This window comes from Stylophora pistillata, chromosome 7 (genome assembly GCF_964205215.1).
Source record: "Stylophora pistillata chromosome 7, jaStyPist1.2, whole genome shotgun sequence".
In the NCBI taxonomy this organism is placed as follows: Eukaryota; Metazoa; Cnidaria; class Anthozoa; order Scleractinia; family Pocilloporidae; genus Stylophora; species Stylophora pistillata.
The window spans coordinates 24,302,336-24,329,221 of NC_142525.1; the positions used below are offsets into that span (position 1 = coordinate 24,302,336).

The 26,886-nt window shown below is 39.1% G+C and overlaps 1 protein-coding gene across 3 annotated transcripts; it reads right to left on the minus strand.

Moving 5' to 3' along the window:
* Positions 1-1,317: 1,317 nt before the first annotated feature.
* LOC111344030 (uncharacterized) lies at positions 1,318-17,027 on the minus strand. 3 transcript variants are annotated; one of them, XM_022951234.2, is made up of 10 exons: positions 16,800-17,027; positions 16,299-16,401; positions 15,328-15,581; positions 10,545-10,758; positions 9,124-9,425; positions 8,549-8,689; positions 7,701-8,029; positions 5,570-6,739; positions 4,191-4,458; positions 1,318-3,920 (listed from the first exon to the last, which is right to left on the minus strand). In XM_022951234.2, exons 3-10 carry the CDS (start codon positions 15,490-15,492, stop codon positions 3,300-3,302), a joined length of 3,210 nt encoding a protein of 1,069 aa, XP_022806969.2. In that variant the 5' UTR covers positions 15,493-15,581; positions 16,299-16,401; positions 16,800-17,027; the 3' UTR covers positions 1,318-3,299. The 3 variants fall into 3 exon arrangements, with proteins under 3 accessions (XP_022806969.2, XP_022806970.2, XP_088583092.1); XM_022951235.2 differs by lacking the exons at positions 16,299-16,401; positions 16,800-17,027 and adding an exon at positions 16,152-16,266; XM_088726966.1 differs by lacking the exons at positions 16,299-16,401; positions 16,800-17,027 and adding an exon at positions 16,152-16,243 and having other exon boundaries at positions 15,328-15,421.
* Positions 17,028-26,886: the final 9,859 nt, after the last annotated feature.

Genomic DNA, 26,886 nt, shown 5'->3' on the forward strand with positions numbered 1-26,886 from the left:
CAAGACACTCACATCAGAAAGTCAATCACATAAATTCTACTTTGAAACATTTCCTAAACGTCCCTAACATCAGAGGTTCCAATTTGTGGAAATATATGGAAAGAGGGAACTTTACCGGATGCATTCTGGTTTTCTATTCGTTGGTTTTTCACATTATTTCCTCTTGATTCTGTTTTAAAATAATAAAATCTTACAAACAAATCAAGCGGGTGCTAACACTGGCACGCATTTTTTTTCTTTAATCTGAAGAATAAAAGTCGTTTTTTTCAAATAAAAATGTATTGGAATACTAGTTTTCCCTTTATCTACTCCTCAGGGGGGTTTAGTAAGGCAATTCCTCGCGAGAATCAATGTCAAAGTGCGTCTAATAGGGGCGGAGGTGGATGTCTTTGACGAATATTGCTATCATCAACAGAAGAAACGCGCCCCCATTTACTGGCAATCGTTCTCTATAAATAAGAGACAAAATATATAGGGAGTTAAGACCCTGTTACCAATCACAACGTGAAAGGAAGTAGTTAATGACTAATCTCGGTTCCCATGGGATGTAAAAGAACTTTGGATCGAATGGAGTACACTGCCCGCTCTGTTACTGCCAGACCTCTAAGTAGGAACAACGAGAACGTTTAAAAATGTTTAATTGTCATGGATACCATGGATAATATTCACAAGTAGAGGTCTTTGGATCAACGCCCCTTTCTGTATTATATTAAGGGCACTTCTTTGAATATACTTCTGAGCAATGGTTGTTCTTGTATTAAGTGCCCCTGGCTCGTAAGGATTTCTTGTAAATGTTGGATTGTATTGCACCCTGAGAGTGCATCTTTAGTAAAGTTTTTTTTTCAGGTAGCCTCTGTGCCAGGCGTGTTCAAATTTTTACTCTTAAAGAGTTATTTCTGAGGAGTTGTAAAGAAGGCATACTGTTTAGAACGTGTCCAGGAATGTCTGTCGATTGAAGCGGTTCCTCATGCCGAGAACTGACTTCATGTTAAATCGTTCACACTTTAAGATAGTTGTGTATAAGGGCCTGTTTACGTTGAGGCGGGGAATTTCAGGTGGATGAAGTCACTCGTTTAGGTGGAGGAGCCTTCATGTCTTTATGATCTCTAATTTTATCTTGGTCACCGTGTTTTACATGATAGGTGGGATAGTTCCCTCGTGCGGGTTTCCCCGGTGTGCCGTGTAGGTTAACTCTGTCAGCCGGGGTGGCAATTTTGCCGCGAAAACTTCTTAAGGTGGGGTAAAAGACTTTAAGAAAACCACGACCGCGACATCAACGACCACGTATCGAGACAAAAGATCCAATGTTCAAAACAATTGTGAAAAAAATAAGTTTGTAATTTTCTTAGCCGTCCTATAGAGAACAAAAATGTGAAATCACAAACTTTTCCGTCCTCTTGGCAAGTACACCTCGACAGCCGTTTAGTCATTTATTTTGAGCTCAAGACTATATTTACGTGTTATGCCGAAGAGAAGATGCCGTAATGTCCGAAACGGCAAACGCATCGAGGTATTGGCGAAAATTTTAGAGGAAAAGAATTGCGTTTTTAAGGAATTCCCGGGATGTAAGATTGCATGGAAACGCGGCCTATTTGTCGACCACGGTTAGGTGGACTACCCCATCTGCCTGGGGTCCCCCACCTCCTTGAAAACAGGCTACACGTAGAAAAAAGTAGCTTCTAAAACAGATACTTCATCAATAAATTTGATTGTTGAGTGGTGTTTGTTTGCTTATTAAATGCACAGGTCGACGACATCTCGTTTAGTGTGCCAGAAAGAATTTATGACGTCATTGTAGGGTTTCCAAACGAGCGATTTGTCAGCGCTTTCAGTGTCATAAAGAAACCTCGATTTATTTAAGGCGTCGAGTAACCGATCCACTTTTTTCCCGGAATATCTTGGGAGCTCTCAATTGGAATTGTCTAATGCCATGTAGGCACAGTTACACAACTTTGTCATATACCACAGAGGCAAACATCAATACTGATTAATCTACGAAAATCTTCAGTCATCAGTTGTTGCAAAAAAAGAGAAATGCACTACATTTATAATGCCTGATGCCATCTACGTAGCATATTTCTCTATTATCTAATCAAACATAAACATGCCTACAAAAGGCGTGTGATTTTCCAAACCCGCTATCGTCTACCGCCTTCATATATCAAATTAATGACCACCCTAGGTCTGTAAAAATACAAAACATTTGATTTCTTAACTCTTGATTGACTTATAAACTATGACTTGCATATTTATAGTTTAGGAATTGATCCAAACGGGCCTTTTGTTAAAATATAAAAGCTCGCTTTTACTAATTGCAAAGTGTCACAAACTTCCGCTCCTGGGCTAAACAATAGAGTTCTGTGACAGCATCCGACAAAGATAGTTGCCAATTCGGCCACACTGTATTAAAATAAAAATCGACTGTATCAATGAATTATTTAGCTTACATAGGCGTGAGGAATCTTGTCTGACCTAATTAAAATTTTGTATTTCTACCTCGAAATGTTTTCAAACTAAAATCTAAGCCCGATAGCGATAAAGCAGCGAAAAGCCTAAGCTTAAAGTATGTTCTCCGTCAGTAGTTCGATTCTTGTCCAGATATGACTTTTATGGATTCTTGCCAAGAATTCACCTGCTGGAGTACTTTTCAATGAATTGACAATCTCAAATCTCCTTTCATTCAATAAAGTTGAAGAATAAAGACGGAACTTAATTTATTTCGAGAAAATGACATCTACCAACCACAGATTGAATTTTTCCTCTAGGGGTCAAATGCTCAGTTCCTAGTAGCAATATTAATGAACCTCTAAACTGAAAAGAAAAATATCGAAAAGCTCGTACGTTCGAGGGACTCCTCATTACAATATAGCGAATGATTATGCGGTGCAAAGTCAATCTTTCTCGTGTGTGAATCTCGAGCAGAACATGGTCTTGGATGGATACGAATGAAAAAAGTAAAACCAATCCGGTGATCCCTCTCTTTTTATGGCAGAATTAAGATGAATCTTAAAGTAGATTTGTTCAACATCGCGCTCAAACTTCTTGAGTTACATTCATGTTGTATTTCAAAATTGTCAAAAGATAATTTTCACCATACTCATTTTTAATATAAACTACGATATCAACCAGAAAAGGCGTCAACACCCTTAGACTATAGGGAGAATACACTTTAAGAAAATTATGAATTATTACAAAATAAAAGTGGAAGGCTTGATCTAATATTGTGCCTTGATGCTAAAGTTAGCTAAATCGAATAATTTGGACCTGGCTCTTTTCTTTCGATACAACATTGTTAAATTTTATTGGAAACGTAAATCTTCCTCCCCTTCTTTGTTCGTAAATGACACGGAATTTCGTTTTGGCTTTGGCTTTGTCTTTGGCGGCTTTGGTTTCGGTTTCGGTTTGGGGTCTTTGGTAGAATCCAAAAGATTGAGATTGCTATCTGTGGTCGATCGGCTTTGGGGTTCCTTCGGCAATGTATAAGGATCACTTTTTCCCTGAAGCTCGATGGCCAATGCCTCATTTATCATTTCAAGGACTTCCTGGCTCGTCTCAGCAGTCAGTCGCTCTTTTGGTTCGCTCAACCAACACGTCTCCATGACTTTTTTCCACATTCCCCAAGGGCCCAAGGGTTCGTGAGTTCCTTTGATATGACTTGGGCGAAGTCCATCTTTTATTTGATCTAGAAGCTGAAATTGTGAAGGCTGGGTGAAGAGCTCTATTTCAAAGGCTGTCTCGGCGTACCACATCTCCCAAAGCAGCACACCGAAGCTGTACATATCAGCCCTTTTGTCGTACATTTCGCCAGCCAAGACCTCTGGTGCCATGTAAAGAAGAGAGCCGCACACCGTACCCGATATTTCCTTTTCCTGCTTGGTAACGCCGACATCAGATAGTTTTACTTTGTTATCAGCTGTCAACTTAACAGAGGAGAATTTAAAAGTCATCAAGAAATCAATATGTTGAGTAAAACCAGTGGAGAATTAAGATTTTCTTCGCTGTAGCGATAGGAAATGCTTAGATACCGAACAATGATGTGAGGCTGTGGCTTCGCTTGACTTATATTCTCAAAGATTTAGGGTTTGTTGCTAATTTAATGAGATCAATGAGAACGCGTGTGAAATAATTACTCTTTTTCGCTCAGAGAGTATTACTTCTTCACCCAAATCACTAAAGAGCCTATAACTTACCAACAAATTGTCCAGTTTTAGATCTCGATGGACATATCCTTGTTGATGGACATAGCTCAAGGCATCTATGATCTGTTGAGCCCAGTGCAACACTTTTTTACGCGCCACTTCATCTTCAGAGTGTGCGGGAGCACTTTCAGTATGGGAAATGACGTATGTTTTGAGGGAGCACTGGCAGAGCTCTAAGACAATCATTACTTTTGTTAGGAACGGAGATTGTAGAAGATGTGTTCCAAAAAACTTCACTATGTTCGGATGCTTAAGAACGCTGAAAGGTAAGAAACGATATAATTTCGTGACCAACATTTCCCCGTTCATCTTATCGATAAATGCGTTTATCGATATTTGAACACAGCCATCGACCGAAATGGCTCTACTCAAACACCTCCTTCCTCTAATATCACTTCACAGGGTAAACAATACTTTTATAAGTTACCTTATTTAGGCCGTTTTTCTACTATAGCTCAAAACAAAATACGTCGCCTTGTTGGTCGTTTTTGTAATGATCTTGACATCAAATGAGTGTTTACCACATTTAATTTTAGGAAATATTTTCTCAGTGAAGGATTCTGTCCCTAGAGAACTTCGTTCACATGTGGTATATAAATTTACGTGTGCTTGCTGTAATGCTTGCTGTAAATGCTTGCTATATCGGCGAAACTGGTCGTCATTTTTCCACACGCGTCCGTGAACATCTCTCTTCAGACAAGTCCTCACCTATCTTCAAGCATTTACAAAACTCAGAAAGTTGTCGTCAATCTTGCTCTGCGGATTGTTAAGAAATCCTTGATTCCGCCCCTACTAAATTTCAACTTAAACTTAAGGAGGCTATGCACTTAAACTGGGAAAAGCCTAATTTAAACCAACAAGTTCATCACGTCAACATGACGCTTACGCTTTAGGCTTTATGTTCTTTCCAACACTTTGTTATTCACTCAAATATGTAATTTTTGTCACTTAATCATAATTAATTATGCATGTTTCGCCTAGTTGTTACATAGTCCTAACGGTTTTTCAAATATTCTGTAACTGACGATGATGTTCGTAACATCGAAACATGTCTTCGAAATTAAAGATATGTCGTACTCTTTTTGAAGATAATTTTGTGATACTTGCGAGAACATTTTACGTAAAAATTTTGTTCAGTGCTTTATCCTATTCGAGCTGCAGACGTTTTACCATAAAATATAGAGGGATAAGGTTGAAAGTACTTTACTCAACCCCCAGTTCAAACGCACCTAGTTCTGGTTTGATATGATTAAAGCGCGGTTGTTGTCCTACTCCAAAAAGGATATTTCAATAAATGCTCTTGTGAGGTGAGTTTTGTATTTAAAATTTTGAAAAGTAATTTTGCGCGCAATGCAAATGAAGAGCCCTACCTGAGAACTTTTTCCTCCTCGGTAAAATGCCATACGTTGCTGCTTCTAAGAGGGCTATTGTAGACTTTAAGCGCCACCTTAGTTTCTGGTTGTCCTTCTTGCGAGAGAACACCACTGTAAACTGTGGAAAAGGTTCCTTTTCCTACAATAAATTTATCATCTTGGCTCCAGATTAGTTTCCCTGCTGAGAAATCCGATGTTCTCATGGAACTGATTTTGAAAACTGCTATTTCTCGCCTCAATGCGTCCACACTCGAATTAACGGGTTGGTAGATCCCCTGGATTTCGAACACGTTCCTCGAATCTGTAAGCAGTTGTAGATAAAACTTTTTATCACCTTCTCTAATTCGAGGAATCTTGGCCTTAATCTGAACCAGGAACTGTACAGCATCCTCCAACTGCTCAGTTATGAAGGGGAGCAAGCTATCCTCATTCGCAATAATCCTCAGACACTTCTTGGATTTCTTCTCCATGTATGAATTTGGATTAGTTTTGAAATTTTCCAGCTTCTTTTTGTTTTGAAAGTTCCGTTTTAATGTCTTAGACAGAGCAGCCATAAAAGGAGTACTAAGTACCACTGACGCCAAACCTTGTCGGAACCATACCGGAGCATTGCCTGGTGGATGTGTTTTGGAAAGTGTTTTCGGTTGAATAGCAGGTAGCCCGGAGTATGCGTCGTCGGGTCTGTCCTGCACTGGATTTCCAGAGAGAGCTCCTTCTTCTACGTTTCTGAGATCTTCTTCCATGATGTCATACTTCTCGATACAATGATGAATCAGGGCAACTTGGCTTTTGGCAAAATGATGTTTCTCGTCTTCCCATTCCTGTACAAACTTCCGGGCTCTTTCGGAGATACACCTTAGTACTTCACTTTTAGTTTCCTCCCACGTTGGTTTAACTACAGGGATCTCATGCCCGTACCACGAACAGAATTTCCTGGCGATGTCGTCTGATTTGAAATGAGTGACAAGATCATTAATAATTCCTTTGATAACTTGCATTTGATGTTCACTCAGCTCGTCGAAAAGTTGGTCCTGTGAGCTTTCCAGTTCAGCCATTCTATCCATCACTCGTTTTATCTTCTTCTCTAATTCTTTTCGTGACATACTCGTTGTTTTCAACAGACTGCGAACTTGACCGGACGTTCGAGACAGGAGGTCTTCAAGCCACCTGTAGGATGTTCAAAAGTGTTAAGTCCATCGCATTCACTTGAATTCAGTGTTATTACTCGCGCGATCCTGACAGCTGTCTCCTCGGGAATGAATGACCATCAACGTGAACAGATGTACTAACCCTTGAATTTTTTCATGAAAACTCCGTATCTTTGAATCGTGAATGAGGTCAAATTTTGTCCGAATGAGGCTTATGAGGTCCGAAATTGGATACACATATTTAAGGACTTTCACAGAATTTTTCGAGTTTAAGCCCTTTGTGGATGTATTAATTTGTGATTCTCCCCCCCCCCTCCCTGATCCCCCCTGTGGAACAAAGCTCTCTTTTCATACTCAAGCACTCAAAGACATAGTTAACCACGAAAGTTTAGTTGTCCATCTTGCCAAAAAGTATCCCGAATTCCAATGCATATAGTGAAATAAATAGCTGTCATTCGAGTTGCATAGATTGAAAGTCCATCGAAGTCCATCCCCTTAAATTTCACGTTTCCCCTAACAATTTGCTGCTACTTTCTCATATGGAGGTACAACGCAATGACCTAGTCAGAAGCTAGTTTCTCGGGAGTCTTGTTTATCACACGGGTCCCCAAAAGCTAGTCTTCGTATGCCATTTCCATTCAAAACGACGTCATTGTAGTCTTGAAATTTGAACAATAACACCAAGGAAAAAGTAATGGCTAGCCGATATCCGTAACTCCGTTAAATATATTTTGAGTTTTGAATATGACCTCAGGGGCATATAGTTGTCGGGACCCGGGGCTTAAACCTGGATATCTCAACCGAGAGTTTTGCGCGCTGGCTGCTAGAATTGTTTTAGTTAAGCTCAGGAGAAACTCTATTATCAATTAAACTCAATGATAAGTTGAAAGAGCACTCTTAACCAAAGCATAAAGCAGTGTCAGCCAATATGATCCTTTACGTGGCAAGACTTCGTTATTTTGAAATAATGTTTGGCTTACCTGAAGTAGATCTGAAGACTACTCTGCATATAGGACACAACGAGACTACTTATTCCATCCAAAAGTTTATCGAATTCCTCGGTGATGACCCCATACTTTTGTGCACGCTGAGCTCTGATGCAAGATAGATAAAAGATCTGCTTCTCCGGATTAAGGTCTCCAAACCTTTCAGTAAGTTTCTCAATTTGCTTTTGCTTCACTTGCTCGACATTGTTGCCAGGAATTTGATCCCACTTGTTGGAAACAAATAATGCACACTTGGTAAACAACCTGTCATCCATTCTTTCGTCCTTTTTTAGACTTTTTGCTTCGCCGAGCAACATAAGAAGCTGTTTTAGGAAAATAAAAATATCAAACTGTGAAGTGAATTCGCTGGGGTACCTAAAGTAAAAAAGGCATGAAGACGCAAGATAAATTATTACATATTTAATGACTGGTATATAATGACTGGTCTAGGAGGAATAGTTACTTTTCTTCGCCTGCCTCACCGAAAAAAGGAAAAAATGAGGCCCTGAGGCAAAGCAAGTCTAGGGAAGATTTCTGGTGTTTAATCACATATCTAAAGAAGCGGCAGCAAATAAACAGGATGATTCATACAAACTAATGAGACTCGATAAAGAACCATTCAAACCATAAATTGAGGCATGGAATAAAAAAACCGACAGATTATTAAAATTCTACTTGGCTCGAAGAAATGAGAGAAATGATATGTGATATTGTGGGGAAAATACAGCGCAAGCCACAGTATCCTCTACAAAGGTAGTTCAGATGTTTGGAAATCCACTCTCAATCATTCATTTATGGTCTGGGATTAGAACAAAATATTAAGGAGAGCTATGGGAGCTCACCCTGTCCTCCTGAACTCCTCCAGCATTGGTGCTGTTAATCACATAGATAAAGCAAAAGGCTTCAGACAGGTAGTCCAGGACAAATTTATTCATGGCTTCGTTTTCTCCAACTCCAGGACTATCAACAATCATAACACCTTCCTACATGGAAAAAAAAGAAAAATTAAATCATTATGTAACCTGTGTTGACAGCGACCATAGCGTTAAATTATGAATTTGAATGTAAATAGTATATCTCTTTTACTTTTATGATCGTTTCTTCCAAGTATGGCTATTAAACTCATAACTCGAGTTTATAATGAAGGAAACTCAAACTGATTGGGTATGATCCTTTGTGGATTATCACCCTGTCAGCCCTTTTTCTACCAATAAGTTTAAAGGGAAGTCTAGACATGTAGTAAATGGATCTAAGATTTAAAGGAAACTAAAAGGAAGGAGTCTGGTATTTTTTTTGAACGTCACTCGTTAACTTCCGTTATCAACAAACACTTTTTTCCGGATGATTTTGTTTCTTAGTTTTTTTGTTTTATGTTTTTGTTTGTTTTTTTTTTCGGGTTAGACAACGTTATAGTTACCTTAAGCAAATCATGTGGCCAAAACAGTTCCACTTTTTGATAAGGAGATCCTTTCTCTCGTTCATCTTTTAAGTTCAGAAACTCTCCAATCTCTTTTTTTAAATCCTCCGAGGAATTTTCAAACTCCTGGTAAATGGGCACCTGTGTATAGTCGCTTCCTCCCTTGAAGTGCACGCGAATGGCAGGTTTCTCGCCATATCTCAGCTCACATATGGTTGATGTTGTACTAAGAATTGAATAGGGAAGAAGTTCCTCTCCAAGAATGAGGTTGATAATGCTACTTTTTCCTGCACTGGTTTCACCTGTTTTTCAAAGATGAACTTTGTTAGTAACAAAAGAGGTGGGAATGACATAAATAACTTCTAGGAACAACAGATTTCAGTTATTGGAGAACATGTTTTCTAGCCTATGAGGCAACGTCTAGACGATATTCTGGTAAGTAAAATTCTTTATAATGCGTAACACATTCTTGAAGTCAGTGGATTTGAAATGTTCACTTTTGATCGGGATTAAAAAAAATTGACAACTAGAGTTTGTGTCCTTAAATAAAATGCGTTTTACGAAACTCTTGTGCTGAGTAGATATGTACGCTAACTGGGTATGTGCTAACTTAAGCTTCTCGTGGTGCGTGAAGCTGTGACTGGAAGTCGTGTTATGATCGCTACTGCTTATTACATCAAATGTCCAATTTCCTTCTGCACTTATACCATACTTTTAATTGCATGGCCTAGCAAGTCAGCTAGCCAAACCGACCACCTACTCCTGAGTGACGGGAGTAGGTGGTCTCTCTCATTAAAATATCTACGAGTGTCCACGGTAAACCGGGCAGGAGTGATAGTGCTAAATCAGCGATTGTTCCCTCGTTAAGGTGTAAACGATACTCTCTAAGAATTTTTTTCGAATCTCAAGAAATATAAAGTTGCGGTTGAGTGAAATTTGTAGGTACAGGCAAAAAGCGGTGGGTTAGATGTATATTTCGTGCCAATACGAATGATTGAGTTTGTTACATTAAAATTTTGCCACTGTTTAAAGAATTTCAGAGCTCAATGGAGATGTTGGGCCCTGAGGTGACCTTGTTTTTGGTCTTTTTCAAAACCGAGGAAAGTTGTCATTGCTTTAGGGAGCGGCAAGGGAGTAAATGAAATAGACAAGAAAACCTTCTGCAGAGACTGCCATCTTCATCTGACAGAGCAAAGAGTGTTCCATAGTCGCACGGGATCATTCGGGATATTGGCTTTCACGGGACCGGTAATAAATCAATTTAGTCAGTGTTTCTAGTTTTTTTAATCACTTAGTCTGGTAAAGAATACATTCCGTCTCCCTAAAAAATTTTACCACGAATGTAAGCGGGTTAGAGTTTTGTCTAGCATTGTTCACTGACCACATTTCTACGTTAGATAAAATTTCGTATTCCCGCTCACCTGCAACAAGAACTACATAGTGATCCTTCAGCCTGATATTTTCAGCAGTTTTCTTCAAGGTTGTTCTAAAGTCTCCCAAGCTTTCTTCCAGGTTTTTTACGATGACGTCTTCTTTTAACTCACTAAAGAATTCTGTTGTCTTTTGGTATAGGCTACACAGCTTATCACGTTTTCTTTTGTCCAACTTGCAAGCTTCCGATAAAACTTGAAACGTCTAAGAAGGTATAGAAACAAACAGGGTTATAACAGAAACAAAAGCACTTGCAGCAATAACAGCACCTTCTTACTCTTAACACTTTTGCGGTAGAACAGATTCAGTTCTATTAAATTCTCCTTGGTGAGGAAGTCATGATAAATAGTAAATCGCAGTTGAAGCAATTGCAGAATGTAAAGGCACTTTCACAAGCGCACTGATCGAGGGCTTTTCACGTTCCAAACTGGCAAACAAAGAAGGACCAAGTGAAAAGCTGTCAAATATTAAGAACACATTCGTGTCATTCAAACCTCGTTTCCACAAAAATAGCGTTTTATATTTATAGATATTGTTCTCAAGTTGGTAGTCATCGAGGAATGATGGAGGCGACATTTTGGGCAAAGAAGTAACAGTGCATTTGAAATGACACGTTTAATCGAGGCATGTTGTTCAACTTCGACAATTTCATCGACGATGGCCTTCGCTTCTAGGTCGCCAAATGCAAACATGTTTCAAAGCACCATCGCCAAACTTTCCCTGTTTTTTTTCCGCACACGTAATACACGTCTTTGATAACGCGACATAGCCATAGATGACGACGTCTTGTTCGTTGGTGTCGGTGGCATTTCCAAGCGCCGTGAAGCGCGTGTCGTTCTGTTTGCTTTGCTTCCGTTTTCTTCGTCAGCAGACATGTTAGTGAGATGTAATGTGTTCAGCAAATCTCTCAGCTGCGAAATGAACTCAGAGCTTTCCGAAGAAGAACGGCAAAGCAGAGTGGTTATCAACCCAAACGAGGAACAGAAAATTTCCGTTGCATTTAAAGACTTCTTGTTAGAGCACCGAGTGGCGGCCATCTTGCAGCCGAATGTAGGCACTGTCGATTCTTTGAAATCACCTGGAAAACTGGCGACAACAGGCGACCGCTTAAAATATCGTGTCGGCGTTGATCCACAAACTTTCGAACTAAGAATGTACCAACTCGATTGAGGACTTAATTCAGGGCTGATGACCCGAGTAAAGCGCGAGAAACCTTCCTCAGTGCCATCTCTACTGCTACTGAATCACGCGTTTGTAATACCAGTATGCAAAGAAAAGATTGGTGGGCAAAAGCGTGACATTCGAATATTGAAATAATCACATTATCGAGGTGCCAACTCGAGAGTGTTGATAACTTGAGCAAGTCGGCTCATGATTTATTTAATGATATTAAATGAGATTAACTACGGGATTATCACACCCGAAAGAAACGAACTCAGCGGGCTTAATTCTTGCAGTGCAAAAAGCACTTGTGTCTTCTCATGACGAGATGCAGGTGATAGGTTTCCAAAAAAAACCAGTCCTTTTTTCATATTGTGTCAAGGAACTATCACTTCCATCTGCCTTGCATGTGAGTTACTGAAAGCATAGATAATTGGGATGAGGGGATGTCTGTGGGGGTGGCTTTAGGTCGTCACTGGAGCTAATTTGGAAAATTGTAAAATTGGTTAGGAAAATTTTTATATTTCTCCAGGAAATTTCAAAAACCTTTGGCTTAAGCTATACTAGCAATTTAAAGTTAACTGAAAATGTTGTATAAAATATGACGTGAATTAATATCACATATTATGTTACTGTTTTGAATTTTATTTTGTTATATTGTTTTTTTTTTATAAATCGTAAATATCTCTTAACAGATATTTCACAGGAAGCCCCACCAAGCACCTTTACTTAAGTGGCATAGTTCAAATATAAATACTACTGAATTCTAGAAAAACAGACAAGATTTGCTAATTGAACACTTTGCGGAAGGAAAGCCGAGATTTTTATGCCGTCACTTACGTTACTCATTACCGCGTTACTATGTTTGGTAACACATCCTAACTTCGCCTTTGAAAATAACGCAATACTTTAATAAGTTTTGTCTCAGAAGCAAGGTTACCTAACATATTTTATCGAGAACAGAAGTACCACAAAGTCATCAACCGCACAGTAATTAGCCCTAGATTTCCATTCTTCTCCATCATTTAAGTTTCTTTATATTATGCGTTAAGCTTTTTACGACCTTCGTGACTCTCTTTAAAGGCCCATTTCCATCCGAGATCCTTTGCAGTCATTTGTTTTTGTTTTGGAATCGCGCTATTGTTAAATGGCGAACTCTGATAGTCATTCACAAACACTATATTAAAAAGAAAAACAAAGATTTGGTGAAGAACACAGTAAACAAATTTGCAGCCAAATATTTGAGACTGAAAAATCAGAAATCGAGTCTGTGTATAAAACTTGTACAAAGCTTACCTGATGTTAAAGGAAATTGTTCGGCTTTAACACTAAATAAAATATAAACAGATAACCAATATTGGCCAAAACTGATTTACTTTATGCATTTCAATTATAGAATGATGACTTGTACAAATGAGATCGCTTACATACATATCTCAGGATCTCAAGTAAAAATCAGTCAAATAATTATTCTCACCTCGAAAAAATCTCCTCGGAGTCTCTAGTTCCATCGTAGGAACAATGCAATAACATTTCTGCAAAAGCACTGTCTGTAGTGTTACCGAAACCCATGGTTGTTTTCCTCGCCCTCCATAAATCATACACAGACTCTCGAAGTCGAATCATCTTTGCCGAGCCGAGCAGACTCGGCCTTCCTTTTGACCGCTTCTTCGGCGGCATCAACTTTTCAAATGACGTTTTTCACCGTCATACATGTAAGAATTAAAAACTATTTACTGGTATGGATACTACGATAGTTTTTTGTTCGCACATGATTCAAGATGGAACTTTGAAAGCCCTAATTAGTAAGATGGAAGAAGATATCAAAGCGATTCCGCAGCTACGAGGAAAATGGAGCGCAAGGCATCTCGGTTGGAAATGGGCCTTTAAGGATACTTCCTACCTTCGCGGGTGTCCTTCGGGAAAAAACTCGTACGCACGCTAGTTTGAAGAAAACCCTAACAAACTATACATAAAAACAAAGCTTAATAAATGCAGTTTACGATAAAAAATATAATTTAGGCGATTTTTTCATTTAGGAAGTGCCAGGAGCCGGTACGGCGTGAAACGACCGAGGGTCCTGCTATGAATTTATCGGGTTTCGGATCCTGCGGCCGGCACGAGAAAAATGGCTGCATAGTCTCATTCACAAGGCATCAATCAACACAAGCGTGTCAGGCTTTTCCCATATTCTGATTGGTTGTCTAGATATTCGCATCTAAAGTTAGAGTAGCGAAAAATATGCGAAGCCAGTTGCGTAAATGGACACCACGTAAAAAATATTTCAAATATCAAAATTTCCTGACACACGTTTGTTCGTCTTCATGCCAGGAATGTGTTGGCGAAATTTCACGAAAATCGGTCAAATCTACATACCCTATAAAGTCGCCCAAAGTGTATGTATTCCTCTCAAAATCAAATGCAAGATTTTAGCTCCTAAAGGTTTGTAACCAACTAGCGTCACACCAGGAGATCATCTCGCCTCCTGAAACAGCAAGCCAATGAGAAGACGAGGCCTCCTAGCGTCAATGACTATGGGAACAAGCTTTTCCCGGAAAAGTATCGCGTAGAAGTCATGTTTTTTTTTTTTTTTTTTTTTTTAAATCTCACTATGTTGATCGTTTAGTACAAGACGAAGTCGGCGAAGGAAAACCCCACGGTAGAAAGGGTAAATCTGTCGCATTCTTCTTTTTCCCCATCGATTTCGTCAGATTCGGACAAAGAATCTTGTTTACAACCTTCTGTGGTGTTGACTTTAATTTTTAAGCTACTTGCCCCAAGGATAGTCGAATGCTGCCAATCTTCAGCGGATGCCGAGCTTGTCGAAGGCTCCTGGCCAAACCAAGAGCCTTTAGGACAAGTCGCACTTGAGGACAAAACTGTTTATTTATGTCAAAAATCTGTCATCACAATGAAAAACCAAGCGCGACCGGTTTGTTTACCAAAGGACAAAATTTCGTGGCGGGCGGACAAACTTCAAAGATGCCGTCGACTTCCTCTGGAGCAGGCCAAATTGAGACAAATTTTGGAAAACAATTGCTAGGGTGTTACAATTCGGAAATGATTTGACAGGAAATATGTAGCAGAGTCGCTACATATCACATATCAGTGTCGCTTTCAGCAAGGACTGTTTTTTGTTTTTGTTTTTGTTTTCTTTTTTGACAAAATGCTGGCATTTCTCTCTTCTTTGGGCCTGTTTTTTTTCTTTTTCTTTACCCAAGGATTCCTCTAATTTTGAGCTACGTTTTTTTTTTATCCGTGAGAAAAGACTTTCCCCGAGCAGATAACTTCCGCGTGTGAATTTTGTCAAGTGCGCGATGTAAACAAAATATGCAAATGACATGAAATTACCGCGAATATTTCCCAGGGGGATTCGCTATTTACGAGAATATGACACCTTCCTGACTGATTATAACTTTTATTTCAAAATAAGTTTTTGTAAATATAAAGTCGGACGCTTTTTGAGATTTTTAATTTTTTTTTTCCCTAAAAGTTTGTTAAAATTTGTAAGTTCAATCTAGTCCAAAAAAAAAATTGATTTTTTCGGCCTCTGAAAGTAGGAAGTAACCTTAGCGAGTAATACAATGATATACAGAGAAATCTTCTACTTACATGCCCAGCTTCCCGTTGGGAAGATCCCTCTAGAGCTGCCAAATGCTCCTTTAGTTTGACCTTGATGTCGTCCGCTCCCTTTAATCCTTTTGCGCTAAGATTAAACGATTTCATTATTTCGAAAAGATCCTCCAGTTCCTCGATTTCGTCTATACTGAATGGCATATTTTCGAATGTGCATTAGAGAATGACAAACAGTTCGAACTCCTTGTGTAATTTAGCACTGAGTGTTGGAATCCAGGTCGGGAAGTTACCTGCGAATGAGGGGTAAGAAGTTTAAAAGCTTCTTAGAAGACTCTCATCAGTCACCTTTTTCTATGTTGTTCTCACATTGAATTGGCAAATAATTTGATTATGAACTATAGATGTAAGTACAGTCCTGTAACGGCAGGCGAACATCAAGGCCGAATGTATTGCCGAGAAAACCACGACCGGAGAAAAATACCAGAACGGTTGGAACTTTACAGAAACCGAAGCGAAATTCACATCACATTCATTAACTGATCTCGTAAACTGAAATAAACAAAATTATGAAGGACTAGCGTAAGGCAGTTGCACAAACAAACGTTACAAGACACTAGCGATCGACAAATGAAAACCCTCAGAGGCAACAAAATACAACTAAACAGGCTAAATGCAAACAACCAGAAACGAGCGGAAATATAGAACTAATATAAAGAAATCGACTCAGATATCCACGCGGCCACGAGGTCGCGGTACGTAAAATCACAATGATCACACACAAAATGAATAATATATTAGTTGAACTGCGAACTGGGCCAACTACAAGTAATAAGGATAAATTACAGATAAAACGAACTTACATATCTATCCCGCGACACCGTAGGCCTTTATAATTTCTTTTTGTGGACCATAGCAAAAAATGTCTACTCCACACACACGCTCCGCACGCACTAAATCAATCACATCCAAAAATAGATGACGCGCATCAACATGGACTTTAAAGTTACCTTTGTATTATGGGAAAATATGTCTATTGTAGAGACTTGTTTTCTACAGTAAGTTCCTTCCGGGGGATTTGTTTTTTCATAGATCACTGTCAACACTTTCAACCTATTGGAAAAAAAAAAAATACACAGATTCAAAGAGGGTGCCCACGAAATGTGTTCTGTTGGAATGTTTCGACTACACTGGACCCGTTACGGTCGGTCCCAAGGAGTCTCTTAAAATGCTAGATCCTAAATTGCACTGTGAAATCTTGAAAACATGGAAAACAAGGAATCATGCGAGATTTTCGGAAAGGTGTGCTGACTTCTGTCGCATTCCGACCATTTTTTAGCATTCATGGAAGCATCCTGTGTCTGTTCGACTGCTACAAGCTTACACGTACACATAAATGCACCTTCTTCATTAACGAATAAAATCCAATGGCAAGGCTTTCCAGAATTTACTATGTCAGTACTTTCATTCCACATAACAGGAAATAACTCTATCTACGAAGGAATTCATACCTCGCCTTTGAAACCTTCCGTTCGGAAATAACATGAATTGCCCTTCCAGTCATCCACAGTCCTTTGGATCCTTTTGTACTATGGGAAATTTTTTTAGTGATTTGATGTCGTATATTCTTCTTGTTAAACTCTCTTCCTAATAGACGTAGAACATACTTCAGATTAGACGCCCAATCCAGAGCGATTAACAATGGCTGTGCTGTGTTTTACAGGGAGAGCGGTGAATGGGGAGACTGGGGAGGGGGGATGGGGTTAGAGATTTTAACCTCTTAAAATGGTTGGCCAGCCTCTACGGGGAGTGGGAAAGAGATTTTCCTCACAACAAACGTTTAATTGACGAATGTGTCTGCTGGTACCTCAAGGTACTTTTTCTCTTTCGAAACAACGTGAAGAAGGCATTTTAAGGTCTAAGTGAGAGATTTGCTGTAACCGTTTAATTCTCAGGATCTGAATGTTAGTTTTCCACTCCAGCTGTTATATTGTCCTTGGAAATTAATTACAAGAATCTGAGTATTCCGATTACATGTTTTCTGGAGGATGTAGGGATATGTTGGAGAGAAGTTACAGGTTAATTACTTGTGGGAGTTACAGGAGTGCTTTCTACTGTACTGATGACAACAATGTAAATGATGCAGCTACTTTCTAACAACACAATAATAAGCAATAAAGGGTTTTGACTCTATTTCATCAACCTGCTGATGGATGTTGCCATAACATTAATTTAACAACACTTCTAGGCTTGAATGCTATTTACACAACTTGATAAGTGCATAACGCTACGAAATAATTAAATTCCCCTTCCCCCTTTTGATACCACTGATTTCACTGATTTCCCAGAAATCAGTGAAGTTCGCTTTGTGTACTCGACAGGGGAGCCGATTTCATATATTTAAAGAGTACGTAGGCTATAAAATTGCGGCGTAATGCCCAACCTGATAGTCATCTCTTTCCTACCTACAAATTGTGCTCATTGACTTTTCTCATCATGGCATCAAAGAAATAAAAAACCATTGATAAAATCGATGAACTCGGGGAAATGGTTAAGTTTAAGCAATAATGGCGTTACTTGGAATCTCATGCCAATGTTAATTGTAGTTTGCAAGGCGAAACGAAACGAATCGAAACGAAATGAAAATCTGAAATTTGCGAAATACAAATCCGTAAAAAAAGTAAATAAATAAAAGAAAAACGAAAAAATCGTAAACATGCGTGTAGCTCAAGAAGATCAAATAGCTGGGGTCAGTTACATCAACAAACGTAATATCTTATCTAGAAGCCTACCGCGACATTTTCCACGTGTATTTTCGGTCAGGAAGTGTCAAATCCCGCATTCGAACTTGCTACAACTCTAGCAAATATTTCAAATTACGTTTACTCTGCAGTAAATGGTTTGAACCCGGGGGTAACATGTGAAGGTGTAGTCTGATCGTCCGGGTGAGTGTAGTCCTGAGAAGGACTGTTGTCGGTGGTAGTGACTGACGTTTCGACAACCTGTGCGGAAGTCATCATCAGAGTCAAGATTGACACTGATGATGACTCTGATGACTCTTGACTCTGATGATGACTTCCGCACAGGTTGTCGAAACGTCAGTCACTACCACCGACAACAGTCCTTCTCAGGACTACACTCACCCGGACGATCAGGCTACACCTTCATACGTTTACTCTGCATAGTGCAACTCTTCTCTAACATAGATGGCGCATTGCTTTATTCACGAACGTAGTGGAGATTTCGCAAAGAGCGCCACACGGATTTTTTATTTCTCACTTTCGCTAATTGTTGTTCTTATGATTGGTAGGCTGCGTATACAATCCACATTTGAAGTGAGCTGACCTATTCATTCTGGCCGAGCTGTGAAGTTTTTTTTAAACAGATTCTCGTTTCGCAAATGACAGATTTCCATTTCTCAAATTACAGATTTCAAATTATTTCGGAAATCATCAAGCGATTTCTATTTCGCAAATTACAGATTTCTGTGTCGCAAATCATTAACAGATTTCTATTTCGAAAATTACGGATTCTATCTGGTTCACAAGTCATTTATAGACGTCCATTTCGCAAAAGTACAGATTTCTACTTTGAAAATCGTCGCCAGATTACTATTCCGCAAATTATAGATCTTCATTTCATTTCGTTTCGCTTCGCAAATTACAGAAAGCCGTTTCAGACCAACTTGCAATCATCGGAATTCATTTGGGTTATTTACTTGTACAAAACACAATCATTTCGTAACAGCCCGAGCTAGGCATCGAAAACAGCTCTGTTTATATTATCCTGTCTATAGCTTCGAAAAGTAAACTCGTGTATCCTTCTTGAGGGCAAATCAATTCATACTGACAGAGATTAGAGTTCATACGATGACCAAATTTAAACATAGTTTTAAATATGTTTGAAAAAGCATGCTATCTAATTCCAAAAAAGGGGGGTTTTCTGGCTTCAAATATGACTTCATTTTTTAACTCTGCATATTTTGTTTTCCGGTTCAACATCCAAATGAATGCATTACCCTCTGCCCCTTGAATGACAAGCTGCTGACAACATAATAAAACCAATGAAAACGATAACTTCATTGTGATTGCGTGAAGAAAATTATCGGGATCAAAACTAATGGAAAGCAGGCCTAAGGGAACTCTTGGAAATGAGATAACGAGACCACATGCATTGTTTGTTTTCTTCACCCTTTGTCGATTTATCAAGAGGTGACGTTTTAAAAGTTTTGTAAATGCCAGATATCGTCATGGCTCGGACAAGAAAAATCGTCTGGCTCTCAGCTAACGAGCTGGACAATTCTGACGCTCTTTTCCGGGCCATGACCGGCTGGACTGAAGACCAAAATGAGCTGGATATCAGAACAAGAACCCGACACTGAACGCTAAGTATCTCTTTACATTTTAAGTCGATATGCAAACATAGTCACGCCAACAATCATTCTGTCCGTATTCTTGACCTAGACGGGCTAGCATGAGTGTTTTTTTTTTTTTTTTTTAGATTGGAAATTTTTATAGTTTCTCGTTCTGGGAAATGAACTTGGTTGAGGGCTATCGAACGACTGACAAAAAAAATTTTCTCAGGCGATCTCACCAATCATACAAACGTTAAGAAAGTTGAGAACTTTCCCACACATGAATTGGCGAACTCCATAAATAAAGCACTCCTCGAGCCTCTTGAAGAGTATCGTCTGTTGTGTCCCATTACTCGTTTGGCACTAGAAAAAAATCCCCCGGAGTTCCTAGAAGTATCCGAAAAACTTGTTTGGAAAACACTATCAAAACTTCATCTATTCCAATCATGTGGTCCTGACAGGTTCCTAATTGGTTTCTGCGCGAATACGCCGATCTTATTGCTTTTCCTGTATGCAAAATTCTCAACGCACTGTTTAAAGAGCAACGCCTACCTCTTTCGTGGAAATTGGCTGATATAATCCCGCTTCCTAAGAAAAAACCCGTGCAAATGCTAGAGAAAGATCTTAGACCCATCTCACTCACTCCATGTATCTCGAAGGTGGTAGAGGAGTTCGTGGTACGCGATTACATCATGCCTGCCGTTCTTGATAATCTCGATATGAATCAGTATGGCGCGGTACCACCTTCGCTTTACTGGACATGCTTCATGTTTGGTGTGAGGGCACCGACGGGAATGATGCTACTATAAGAACTATTTTGTTCGATTATCGTAAGGCCTTTGATTTAATTAACCATAGCATCTTTATAAAGAAATTATGTAAGTTAAACGTGCCAAATAGCGTAATTGATTAGGTTATCGACTTTTGTCAGACAGATCTCAAAGAATCAAACTTAGTGAGGGATATGTATCTGATTGGCGATCAGTACCATCGGGCGTCCCCCAGGGAACCAAACTAGGGCCTTGGCTTTTCTTAATTATGATCAACGATCCAGTAGTCCAAAATGCTCGCTTATGGAAATTTGTAGATGACACCACCATCTCCGAGACGGTTGCAAATGGGGAGCTTAGTAACGCACAGTGTCATACAGGTAGAGTAATACAATGGTCCCTGGAAAATAGAGTCCAATTAAGCAATGAAAAGTGTAAAGAGATGCGAATATCGTTTTCAAAGTTCCAGCAAGAATTTAAGCCCATTCTCATCAATGGCGATGCTTTAGAAGTGGTAGAAAATGTAAAGCTTTTGGATCTTAATATCTCCAGTAATTTGACCTGGAATACCCATATTAATGAAATTGTTAAAAAAAGCCTCTAATATATTATATTTCTTGATTCAACTTAAGAGAGCCAAGGTTGCTCGTATGAATGAATGAAAAACTTTATTTAAGTGTCTATGTTTTTAGCTATAAGCTAATGGGGGACACTAAAAAATTTAAAAGTCACTTACATTTACGTATGTAGGTGATAGTTATTTACAGTAGATAATTAAAAAGATTATAAAGTTATTTAGTTAAGTTTTAAATTTCAACGAGAGTTGAAAGGTCGACTTTTCTTATTTTCTTCTTGAACGAATTTAGAGTTTCTATCGTTCTTAGGTGTCTTAGTAACTTCGACCAGATGAGAGGTCCCATATATTTAATAGTATTCCTACCAAATCTTACAGTTTTGAATCTTGGCAGTTCAAAGTCACTGTTCCGTAAATTATATTGAGTGTTCTTTATATTAAATAAGTCAGAAATATTCTCAGGTACAAGACTGTGCTTAACTTTAAACATCAAAGTGGTAATGTCTTGTAGGCGCCGATTGTTCAACGTCGGTAGTTTGGCGCGACATAGCAGTTCTTGATAGGACGCTGATCTAGTTTTGTACACCGCCCTAAGTGCACGCTCCTGAATCCGCTCAAGCTTTCTCCGATTCGATGCATTACAAAAGTGCCATACTAAATGACAGTAGGTTAGATGGGGCAGAATTGAAGACCTGTAAAGTGATAGTTTAGCATTACAGGGTATCAAATTGCGTAGCCGCACTAGGACCCCTACTTTTTGACTGGCCTTAGAGCATAGATCACTGATATGACTAGTAAAACTCAATTTTTCATCTATTTGAACTCCTAAAAGCCGTATTTCCCCCATTCTGTTAATGGTATGACCATCAACAGAAAAAAATTGATTATGGTTATCTTTGTCAACATTTCTCGGGTTGATCGTGAATAGCTGGAACTTTTCTGGGTTGGTTGAGAGATAGTTGTTCTTGTACCAGGATAGAGCTTTCTCTACATGTATCTTGATACTTTGCGCGACAACGTCATGCTTCTTCCCCGTGACATACATCTGATGGTCGTCGGCATACATGCTCAAATTAGCATTATTTATATGAAATGACATATCATTTTGGAACAAATTCCACAGAAGGGGGCCAAAGGACGAGCCTTGCAGGCAGCCAAGCACCACCCATTTCCAGTCACTTGTCACTCCTTTTATTTTCACTCTATTGAGCCTATTGTCAAAGTATGATCTAAGAAGGTTGAGAGAATTTTGTCCAATGCCATAGCCCTCGAGTTTCTTTACGATTAGAGAATGGCTAAGAGAGTCAAAGGCTTTACTCAAGTCAGTAGACAGTATGTACACCAGTTCCTTTCTGTCAACAGCTGATTTCCAGTCTTCCACGAGTCTATGTAGAGTAGTATGACAGCTATGATGTCTTCTATAAGCTGTCATTCTCTGATAGAGAGTTGGATCATAGTGCCCGGTGATTTGCTTACTGAGCATATGCTCAAATGTCTTATTTACGGTAACAAGGGACGTGATGGGACGATAGTTCTTCGCCAGTTGTCTGTCACCTTTTTTTAAACACTGGCGTCCACTCTCCCATTTTCCACGCACAAGGCCATGGCTCCAGCTCGATACAGCTGTTGTAGAGAGTCATTAGCGATGGGGCAATTCCACAGGCCACGTTCTTAAGGAGTTTAGGCGGTGCTCCGGGGTTCCACCCACAGGACGTATTGGGGTTGATATTTTCAAGCGCCTTTTGCACTTGATCCTTGCTGACGCGATTGAACTCGAAGTGCGTTCCTTGGTATGCTTCTCTCAGAGCTTTAACGCTGCCATGGTTGCCATGGTTCTCCTCTGTGATGCAAATAGCATTGTCTCCTACAATGCTAACAGCAGCTGTGGAGAAATAGTTCACTAATTGCTCAGCTACCTCGCATTGATCTTTTACAATGATGCTCTCTTCTGTTTTTAAACTGATTAAGGTGGACTCCTTAGTTTTGCCATTAAAATATGGCCTAAAGGCGTTGTAAAACTCCCTTGGCTTGGATTTCAGCTCCTTTGACTTGGCGAACCAGTATTCCATGATAGCCTTCCTCCGTTCGCGTGTGGCAATATTCCTGTACTTTCTTTTAAGTTCCATGTTCTCTGGCGTTCGGTTCTTCGCAAACAGTATGGCGAGTTTCCTCTTGTTCCTGATCGCCTTTTTCCAAGTTGGGGTCATGTAGGGTACGTCCTTTTCACGCACACGTTTTCTTTTGATAGGGGCGTGTGCGTTCACTGTGCACTCGAAGAGGGCGGTCCAATACTCGTACTTATCATCTACATCAAAAAATATTTTACCCACATGCCACGGTGCTTCTAGAAGTTCGTGGTTGAGCTGTTGAAAATCAGTGTTTCTCGTCTGCCTGTAGGTAGTTACCTTCGTTCTGTGCTTATGAACTTTCTCTTTCATTTCTCCGTATACCATACAGTGATCAGTTAGTCCTGGATCGTACGTTTCACTTTTTACAAAAAGTTCTGGGGTATTTGTGAGCAGAACATCGAGAAGCGTTTGTGAGTGAACTGATATACTTGTTGGTTTTGTTATCAAGCACTCCAAATTGTTAATTTCTTGAAGATCAGTTAGAATCTTTCCTTCAGCACTGTCAGGTCATAACCTGTCCATGTTTAAATCACCAACAATGACGATTGATCTAGGGCTCTTTTATTCTAGTTGTATTAGATCAATCATGGACTATGCAGTACTTGTTTTTCACTATAGTTTGCCTGAATATTTAATGCGAGAATTAGAACACGTACAGATGAGAGCAATGTCCATCATCTGTCCTGGCTATCATGAGGCCCTTCAAGACTGCAAAAAGTACATTTAACTCGGTGTTTAGGGGAGAGCTAATCGAGTGTTTGTAATCCGCAGGTAAAACTTTCAAGGGAACTGTTTGAACAGAGTCACAAAATGTAATACACGATCGATCTTTTACGCTTTTTTTCGCTCCAAAAAATTGGCAGAAATACGAGTCCCGAACGAATTTACTAACAAAAAAGCAGCATTGATACAGCATCAGACTGATAATCCAGCTAGGGAAATTTTTCATTCAAATATAAAATACAGCTATCGCCATCTCTTTAGTGACCTGAGTGCCTGCAAGTCTAGCATGAAAGCAGATTAAGTTTAGTTTTAACTATCAATAGTTAGTACAACATGTTTTCAGGTCACATCTCAAATAACGTGTTTCAGACGGTTTGTAATTTGATTGAAATTCAGCACATTAACTTGTTTTGACCTCAAACTTCCCTTGCGTTGATTAGGTCGCAAATTAAATCTAACTTTTGAAACATTTTTCCGATCGAAGCAGAGGCAGGTTAACCTTCTTTGACGAACTTCGGATCACAGCCTCGAAAACGACTTTTCATGTAAACACCGACGACGAAGCGAATCTTCGCAACGATTTGCTCACATGCGCTGGAAAGGTCGAATTTGGAGCAGGCCGCAGGATCACAGAGCGGCACTAAATAAATTTGCCAAATTGCATTCGATCTAAAGAAAAGCTAACGCTCGAAAAGACAGCTTAGAAACTCTTTACGATGGTCAATAAACATCGTGAAACTCAATTGATAGACCCAAAATATCTTGCAACCTTTAGTTCTTGTAATGTAGAGAACTATGAAACTAAGCCCATGTCGTTTTTATGGTCGAATTTTTGGTCAGCTGTCAAGCTTCGTTTACAAGAGTGCTCCAGTAAATAACTAGACGCTCTAGGAGCGTTCACTCGGGCTTCGTCTGAAGTCATGGCATTCACACTAAATAAGAGTACAATTATAATATACATAGTTTGCATGACGAGATCTGAATTGTTGTACTTTTATTGACACTGTAACCTCATTAGGTTCATGCACATTAGTCATATTGACAACTTTTCTAGCAGATCACAGCATTCATCCTGTCTTCTACCAAGCATATGCAACTCCATGCGAAGAGCAATGGCCAACGTTCACGATCGCTTTTACAATAATAATAGAGATAATGTAAGAAATACCAAATCGTACCTTACGAGTATCGAGCCCAGTGAAAACCAATAACAGAAATAAGATATTTAACGGAAGAGAGAAGCTTGGATATTTGACCACTGATACTATCAATCGTATCATAGACATCCTACATACGACCTGTAATTTCAGTGGCATCAATCACTGTCAAACCCAACGGTTTGAGGATTGGTTCGGTTCGTTTCAGCTAGTGAGAAAATTGAAGCTCAAGTCAAAACATTTCATTTCCACATTTTTCCGGATTTCTCAGTTACATGTACCTAGCAGACACATGGAGCCATGCAAGGGACATTTATTTCTAAACTCAGCAGTGCTTGTAACTCAAACACTTTTAAGATTTATATCATCGCAGCTGTGACCGTAAACTGCACTTAACTTTTCATTAACTGATTCAAACGATTAGAATGGCACACGGTTGGATTGAAACTTGGGAAAAGTGGGAAGAAAAGATGTCAATTAACATTCGCCAGGGTCCATATGCAACTATATTCTTTTATTTCAGACCTTTTCTGTTTTCTCAAGATAAAACGGCTTGGATGCAAAGAAGCGAGAAGAACTATTAGCAGTTTACCACGGATTTAGAAATTGACTTTCATTTCAAACTACTTTTTGGTGACATGCTCTCAGCCATATTTTCCAAACGTATTTCTGAAGGTGAAAGTGGTTCTGGAAAAAGCACTCTAGTGAACCTCATTCTCGGAGAGGAGCTTCATCTCTATTCTGTCCATAGCATCACGTCCACCATAAGCGAGTTACAGCACGGAGAGGAACGTTGAATTGCTACCCACATTAGGGACAAAGACCCGGAAACAGGATTGAAGACGAAATACTATTCCCTATTCGAGCCTTCAGCAAGAGAAGCCTCAAACAGTTTCTTTAGAAACTATCAGCCTTTGTTCATTTGAACTCTATTGGCCTCACCAAGGTACCGCGGTTATTTCTTTAGTCAAAAAAAATGTTTAATCTTTTGTTCTTATGCAATTGTCGTCGTCTCATCACTAGGTACAAAGACCGAGAAGTCATAACAACAACAACTAAATAAGTAGTCAAAGCCCCCTTTCCCTGTAATTTCCCCGAGATTTTGCGCATACCAAAATGCTTAAATTCATTTTTTTTTTTATTTTCACAGTCAGTTTGAGCATTTTCTGACCAAATTTAAAGATAATTATTATATCTATGCTTTAATCTTACTTTCAGAATAGAGTTGTCATCATGCCTCGACGGCGAAAAAGTGACAGAGTATCCTTCTCAAGCCCTTGTATTTGCATATGTCGTCAACAGCGCGAATCCAGGGGGAGTTCAGAGACACAGAGTAAGCGTAGCTATAAAGTGAAAGTATAATAGCTTTCGTAACAGCAAACTTTTTTTAAAGGAGCCCTCCAAATTGTGCACTTTTTTAATTTCCTTGCATTATGATTGACCTTATTTCACTTATAATAGTCAATTATGGAATCAAAGTTGGGCAGAGTCTTATTTCAAAATTTACAAGTTACACTAAATTAGGTTTTTTTTGGATTCTTTTCAGATCTAAGTAACGAAAAGAATTGTTTTTAAGTACACATTAGTTTTGTCAGTGTTTAGATCGTAAGCTTTCATTTCTTTCATGGTAACATCCTACTTGTCATGAAAGAAAACTTTTACAAGAGAAATGTAAAGATATTGATAATTTTGTTGTTGTCTATTTGTTATATATACCTAGAAATGAACGTTACATCATTTCTCTTACAAGAGTGAGGCTCCTCCACCGAATAGATCGCGAAGTCTTGAATACTATACCACCTGAGTGTATATGTGTCGCTTTAATAGCACCTTGTTTTGCTGTTATTGGTGCATTTTGGCGTTATTTTCTAGATCCTTTATGTGTCGAGAA